The 7,891-nt window shown below is 42.4% G+C and overlaps 1 protein-coding gene across 2 annotated transcripts in view; it reads right to left on the minus strand.

Moving 5' to 3' along the window:
* Positions 1-6,829, minus strand: part of BRCA1 (BRCA1 DNA repair associated) — a 46,481-nt gene extending 39,652 nt beyond the window's left edge. For both annotated transcript variants that reach the window (XM_060282280.1, XM_035136493.2), the window contains exons 1-3: positions 6,747-6,829; positions 4,890-4,983; positions 817-870 (exon numbers count right to left, since the gene is read on the minus strand). In XM_060282280.1, the coding sequence (XP_060138263.1) occupies positions 817-870; positions 4,890-4,969 (134 nt within the window). In that variant the 5' untranslated portion in view covers positions 4,970-4,983; positions 6,747-6,829. The remainder of the gene's footprint in view (positions 1-816; positions 871-4,889; positions 4,984-6,746) is intronic.
* Positions 6,830-7,891: the final 1,062 nt, after the last annotated feature.

Genomic DNA, 7,891 nt, shown 5'->3' on the forward strand with positions numbered 1-7,891 from the left:
GAATAGGGTGATTTATAAAGGGATATTATAATGGATGGATTTAAACGGTCTGAAACTGGTTTGACATTAGGAATTCGCTGAAATGTCTGGGAAATTTGGCTCCAGCAAAAGGGGGGGGAATGGATTTAAATATTGATAGTTAAGAAAGGAGAAGAGAATCTTAAGATTTGAATTATAAATACATTTCTGGTAAAAATATTAAGCTAAGGGAAGAAATATAAGATAAAATAATGGGAAAGTGGAAAGGATTAGATTTGGATAGTGGAGTAATAAAAAGGAGAAAATTGTAATGTGTAAAGTAGAATAGAAAAATTAAGTGTAAGTCATAATAAGGTTTAAGATAGTAATTGTGAACATTGCCTATATGGTTATTATAAGGGACCCAGAGTGGGGGGTGTCGGGGAAGTCCAAAATGACATTGTTATGATAAATGATATAAATAAGATTTTTTTTTCCTCTTTTTTCTGTTTTTTGTATGTTTTTGTTTTATGGAAAACCAATAAAAAATATTTTAAAATTGTTCCAAAATGATTGTTCCAAAATGATTTTTGGAGAGGAAGTGGTTTGTATAGGGTGGGGAGAGGAGGAATGATGATGATGATGATTATATTATTGGAAGAGATCAAAGTACTACACAGGAGTGAAAGGAATCTGGCTTGACCCAACTTTTAGATAAGCATGTTTGATGACTTAACCTTTCTAGCAGGAAAGCATATTGCCAAATACATTTGTACTATGTAAGCAACATGGTTCTAGTAATTTCCATACAACTATTTCTTGAAACTTCTACATGCAGAATCTGAAGAAAGGGCTTACCTGCAGAAGATGTGGGCACAGTTTGTTGAGACTGGCTCCTTTATTACCTCCAGGCTAGGGGGAAAAAATATAAAGCATCAAAGCTAGAAAACAAAGCTTAACATTTTACCTCCTCCCTGAAAAAAATTAAAAACATCTTTGACCCACCCCCCAGTGGGCCTTCCTCCTTCCTAAAAAAAGCTCAACAACTTTGACCTGAACCTCAAAAAGGGGGTAGATCACTGCCAGTTTTTAACTCTGTGAGTAGATCGCAGTCTCTTGGGAGTTGGCCACCCCTGGAATAGCAGGTTTCAAAGATAAATCTGGCACATTTACAGTATAAGGAAATGAGGGAGAGATAATAGGCCAGCAACCAGAAAGAGATGAATAGAGATGGCTATGGACTTAAATGCCACCTAAACTAATACCAGTGGATTCTAAAGAAATTGTTTTTAATATCCAGTATCATTGGATACCACCAATTAGGAACCACTCTCCTAGGCCACCGTGATACTGTCTTGAAAGTCAGTTCTTTAACAAAAAAACAGCATGAAACTTCTGAACGTCTGTCAGCAAGTTTGATTCTATCCATTTAGAACACAACTGAAGTTAAGGTTCTCTCTCCTGCTACATGAGGAAATCAGGATAGCAAATTTAGATTGCGTTTTATGCCACATATTGCTATTGAAGTCACTCTGCTTATCTTGTATGTATGTTTGAGCTTTGCATAGATATGGCACAGGCTGTATCTTTTTTTGCATTACATGACATTTTGGGCCCATTGTTTCCCTCCCCCCCACCTCCTATAACCATTTATGTACTGTATATATTTCTGCTAACTAAACACCTGACGAAGTGGGCTGAAGTCCACAAAAGCTCATATCTGTTAATATTTAAAGTGCCATAAGGATATTTTTAAGGGAGCTAGTAAGTGACATCTGTGGACAACCCCCACCCTCCACCCCATCACAGTTGGTTCCGAATTAACTATTGCTTCAGGCTCTTAAGAAAGATATTGGAAAAACTGCCCATGATGATTTTTTGCTTTTTTGAAACAACCCAGCTTTAATAATAAATATCCATTTCAGGAACCATCTGCTCTTTCAGCAAAATGCTTAATACACACATCCCACATACTTCCAGGTCATACTTGCAAATTCCCAATTTGGTAGTACTGCTGTATTTTTGGTACTGTATTGAATTATCTCTTTTTGCAGTTGTCTGATAACGGAATGTCTTCTTGGTTTGATATAAAAATCAAGGGTATGGCTCAATTGTGACATAACAGCCCAATCATAATTTGGCCATCAGGAATGTGCTATGAAGTCATATGCCCCATCCTCCCCTTGCACACACCAATTCCCTCTTCCATTTCATGTTTTGTGTTATCTACCATTTACTGTGATGTAACTGCAATAACAAGAATTTGACACATTCACTTCAAAGCAGTGTTTGAATTCTGATTTGGAGATAACTCTGGTTATCAGTAACCATAGTCTGCTTGATTTGAAGATCATGGAAAACTGTGGTTATTGCAAATCAGGAAGTGAAAGGGTTTACCAAACCTCAGTCTGATGCTCAGTCTATGGTTTGTCCACAACATCTGAACTGAGCTTAACTGAACATCTTTGGCAAGCTGCAGTGATTCTCAAAATAAAATAAAATACAATAATAATAATAATAATAATAATAATAATAATAATAATAATAATTTATACCCCACCCATCTGGCTGGGTTTCCCCAGCCACTCTGGGCGGCTCCCAACAGAACTAAAAGCACAATAAAACATCAAACATTAAAAACCTCCCTAAACAGGGCTGCCTTCAGATGTCTTCTAAAAGTTATATAGTTACTCATCTCCTTGACATCTGATGGGAGGGCATGCCACAGGGCCGGCGCCACTACTGATAAGGCCCTCTGCCTGGTTCCTTGCAACCTCACTTCTCTCAGTGATGGAACTGCCAGAAGGCCCTCAGAGCTGGACCTGAGTGTCAGGACTGAATGATGAGAGTGGATATGCTCCTTCAGGTACACTGGGCTAAGGCTGTTCAGGGCTTTAAAGGTCAGTACCAACACTTTGAATTGTGCTCAGAAACGTATTTGGAGCCAACGCAGGTCTTTCAGGACCAGTGTTATATGGTCTCAGCGGCCACTCCCAGTCACCCCTCTAGCTGCCACATTCTGGATTAGCTGCAGTTTCCAGCTCACCTTCAAAGGTAGCCCCACGTAGAGTGCAGTAGTCCAAGCGGGAGATAACTAGAGCATTCACCACTCTGGTGAGACAGTCTGCGGGCATATAGGGTCTTAGCCTGTGTACCAGATGGAGCTGGTAGACAGCTGCCCTGGACACAGAATTGACCTGTGTCTCCAAAGACAGCTGTGAGTCCAAAATGACTTCCAGGCTGCGGCCCTGGTCCTTCAGGGACACAGTTATCCGATTCAGGACCAGGGAGTCCTCCATACCCACCCACCCCCCCACCCCCCAAAAACAGTACTTCTGTCTTGTCAGGATGACAAGTATCTGCTTGGGTTTATAAAACATTCAAAGATCCCATGAGAATACAATACACATAATAAAACAAACATGAAGCATATTAGTAGTGTCTGATGCTGGGACTGCATTTTCTAGTGTAACAGTTATGTCCTTGATTTTGGTGCCCCCAAGTGTTTGCTGCCATGACAACAAGTATTTAGCATCAGCATAGTGTTGCATGTCACCCAATCTCTCAGCAGTGTGAGATGCCAGGGTTTCCAGGTGCATACCCAGGATTTCGTTTCCTTGGAATGAGGAACGGTGGAGACTGTAGTGTTTTTGTGATATATGGTTTATTTATACACACATGCAACCTGAGCGCAAGATTGAGGGGTTCACAGCATTAACACTTCAAGAGCTATTGTTTCTCCCAGTCACAACCTTGGACTCAAGTAGAAATCAAGCATGACTCTCTCTAGCTTCTGTATGCTTCTAGCCCAGTTCTCTCTCACACCAATCTGACAATTGTCCCTCTCATCACCAGCCAGGTAAAGGAGAGGGCTCACTCATTTGTCCTCTGGTACAAAGCCACTTCTTTTGTTACACTAACAACCATGCTTAGGCCCATTCACTCACCAAGACGCAGGTCTGGCTACTTCAACAATCAAATCCCCCCATTAGATTTTAACCCTTGCTGGGTCCAGGCCCCTAGCAACTGCAAGGGACTCAAGTATCATGCAAGCTGACCCCCTCAAACTCAAAGCAATAGGAAGGGGGAGGAGGAAATCACCAAAGACCCAGACACTATTCTACAATCCAAAAATAGCAAACCCAACTCTTAGCTATGAACATCACTATAAATGTATATAATATTTTACCACGGCTTTATATTCTACCTGACCAAAGCCTGCTATGGTACTAGAATCCTAAATGATTTTCAAGCTTATTTAACTGCTGCAATTCCCAAGCAAGGAATCCTAGTAATTCTTTAAAGCAATTAGAGATCTCCAATAAAAAAAATCCTAGCATCTTCATTGATATTTACAGCAATCCTCAGAGGACTCCTATGACAATTCAGCTGGTTCAAACCAATACTGCAGTTGTGCCATAAGGAGACACAGGAGGTCAGAGACTGAAATAAGCCAGAGGAAAGTCATTGCACATTCATATAGGGTCAATTTTGAACAATGTGGCACAAATACAGCAAGCTGGCAGGAACATTCTATGAAAAAGCACTTCACACATACTATAAACTTTCAGATAAAAAGCTTGATTGGGCAATGGAGAAGTGCCTTCATTGCTTCTTACTCATTTGCAACTGGCAGAAGGCTTACTGTGATTTTTTGTGTTGTTTGGATGTCATATATAAAACTAATAAAGAGTAATTGAGAAAAAAGAATCTGAAAGATACAGGCTCAGTTGAAACCTTACAGGAAATCATGGCGTTCACATTCTCTCATCTTCCCAGTCCTCTTTCACAAGATCAAAAGCTTCTGCTTTAGATGTTAAACTAACCATAGTTCCCCGTGACAGCCACGTTCAAAGAACAGTAGTTCTAAGGATAGTCTTTAGATATTGTATTTTGAATCAGAAGCCAAGGGAACACTTTTTTTTTCATACCATATTGGACATTCCAAGTTCTTCTGCATAGCCAGCAATATGCCACGAACCTCCGCAATGCTTGGAACGGAAGAATCCATAATGTCTTCTACACCTTCAAAAATTAAAAGGCTTCATGTTAAAATAGTCTAGCATTCTAGGCCTAAACTACAGTTTCAGACCTAAGATTCTATTAAATGGGTAGCCCAGACTGACTTGGAAATAAGGCCTATTCAGTAGAGGGGACTTTTACACCCACCGTAAGTGTGCAGATGAACAAGTAAGAATGACTTTTATTCTGCAAATTCAGTAACATTTCAGTTCAACCCAGTGACTACTTTTTTTTAAGTTACTCTCAGCTAAAAAGACAGACAACTGCAACCTTACAACCCAATCATATGCATGTTTCACTCACAGCATAACTACGTACTTTTTATGTAGATACAGTATATGGTGAACAAATGAGGATCAGCAGGATCACTGGACACTTTTTCTCACAGAAGGATTATTGTTGCTATCAACAAACCCTGAATATTACTAATAACTTTTAACATCATTATTAAATGAATGATAATAAACGAATAAATTTGTTCCTATATATTAGAAACCATGTAGCACTGAAATATTCATCTTCAATAGAAGTGTGTTGCACTACAGGCTACTCTTTCATTTTCCTTTTAACTCCCACCACTTTCTCTTATAAATGGATGAAGGGGAGCGGCAATGGCATCATTTTAAGGAAGGGCTAAGGACGCGGGTGGCGCTGTGGTCTAAACCACAGAGCCTAGGGCTTGCCGATCAGAAGGTCGGCGGTTTGCCAGGGTCAGCTCCCGTTGCTCAGTCCCTGCTCCTGCCAACCTAGCAGTTCGAAAGCACGTCAAAGTGCAAGTAGATAAATAGGTACCGCTCCGGCAGGAAGGTAAACGGTGTTTCCGTGTGCTGCTCTGGTTCACCAGAAGCGGCTTAGTCATGCCGGCCACATGACCCGGAAGCTGTACGCCGGCTCCCTCGGCCAGTAAAGCGAGATGAGCGCCGCAACCCCAGAGTCGTCCGCAATTGGACCTAATGGTCAGGGGTCCCTTTACCTTTCAGGAAGCACCAGGAAAACCTGACGAAGGCCACAAATACACCTAACCAGTTGCAGGGTGGTGGCAAGGGCATGAATGCTGGCCGGAATAAACTATGTGCCCCAGACCCCACCCTGTCTCACCTATTGGAGAAAACTGAAGAGAGAAAAACTAGGCTACCCACCATAAACAGAAGAGAACTGAACACCCACTGATTCGGGAATATATTGCTTCATTTTTCATTCAGTTTTAATGCTGGTTTGTTTTGCAAGTTACTTTGGGTTGCCCTGGGCAAGATAAAGCGACTAACAAAAGTTATAATTTTAAATCTATTATTTATTTATTTATTTATTCATTGAATTTATATACCGCCATACACCCGAAGGTCTCAGGGCGGTTCACAGAACAAAATCAGAATATACAAACAAAATAGATAATCAAAATAAAAAACAACAACCCAATAGCAATCCACCCACTGAAAGAAACACATTTTAAAATAAATAAAATAGCCACCGTTTGACCGACATTGCCTCATGAAGCAAGTCCCTGATTTTAATTTAGGAAAACACCGCTGTGCCCCCGACCTTCTTTTAAAAACTGGGCGAAATTCCGAGTCTTCAAGAAACACAACACCCGCAACGCGCCCTTCCCATTTCACAAGCTTTCCCCGTCACTCGTCCGGTCAGATAACTCTCATTTTCAAGCCACGTTGACTAACTGCGCCCCGAAAGGAATTTCCCCCGCCGCCTACCCGGACGCTGTTAGCCTTCTCTCGCCGCCGCCGCCCCCCCAAAAAACCATTTAAAGATACCTCAAGACAAACGCCAAATCCCGTTTCGCTCTCTTCCCTCACGCATATGTTCCCTCAGTCAGTCGTCACAAGCGCTCTCTCTCTCTCTCTCTCTCCCTAACCGTCTCTCTGGCCCTTTTTCGCGCCTTCTTTCAGAACCGTCCCCTAGAGGCAACCTGTTCGCCAACCAATCATATCTTCGCTTCCGCATCCGTCGCCATCACGTGAACTAGAACGTCACTCTTTCGACCCCCCCCACTCCCTCCCCCCCAATTGGCCGCGCGGGGAATGACAGCGGAGGAAATCGCGCTGTATTTAACCTCAATTTCTGAGCAACGTTTAAGGGAGACTGAGCTGCTTTATCGGCTCAGTATTGTCTACACCAGGCATCCCCAAACTGCGGCCCTCCAGATGTTTCGGCCTACAACTCCCATGATCCCTAGCTAACAGGACCAGTGGTTAGGGATGATGGGAATTGTAGTTCAAAACATCTGGAGGGCCGAAGTTTGGGGGTGCCTGGTCTACACTGACTGGCAGTCGCTCTCCAGGGTTTCAGGCAGGGAGTCTCTCTCCGCAACGCTGGTTGGAGTCGCCAGTGGGGGTTGAACCGGGGTCCGGGGACCTTCTGCTTGCGATGCTCCGCCGTTGAGCTCCTTCCTTTGCATTTGTAGCGTGTTTTCTCCCAAACATTTCTGCAATAATCTACATTTCAACTGTTTCAGAAAGTGACTTGCGTTTGTTGAATTTTGTTAAATTTCAATTAAAAAAGAAAGAAATTGACTTCCCACCCCACCCCCCACTTCCGCAGTGTTTTCACTGGGGTTTCCTTTTCTTTCCGTAGTTCAGCTAAGGCGGGCTATACAGACAGAAACAATAAAGAACAGGCAGACAATACCAATAAGTGGGCTATATTCCTGCATTAAAGCGGGTTGGACTAGATGACCCACAGGATCCCTTCCAACGCGGCGCTTATGTATGGGAATTAATTTCCCACCCCAACAATGAGGGAAGAGCATCATGGGAGTTGTAGTCTCGCCCAAGGAGCCAGAAGTGATAGCTTGTTCCTCTCATCCTCTTAAAATTTAACATCCCAAAGGTGGACGAAGAATTATAGGGGTGAACCGCCTACCTTTTCCCCACTCCTGCCACATGAAATAAGACCTGAG

This window comes from Zootoca vivipara, chromosome 13 (assembly GCF_963506605.1).
Source record: "Zootoca vivipara chromosome 13, rZooViv1.1, whole genome shotgun sequence".
Taxonomy (NCBI): domain Eukaryota; kingdom Metazoa; phylum Chordata; class Lepidosauria; order Squamata; family Lacertidae; genus Zootoca; species Zootoca vivipara.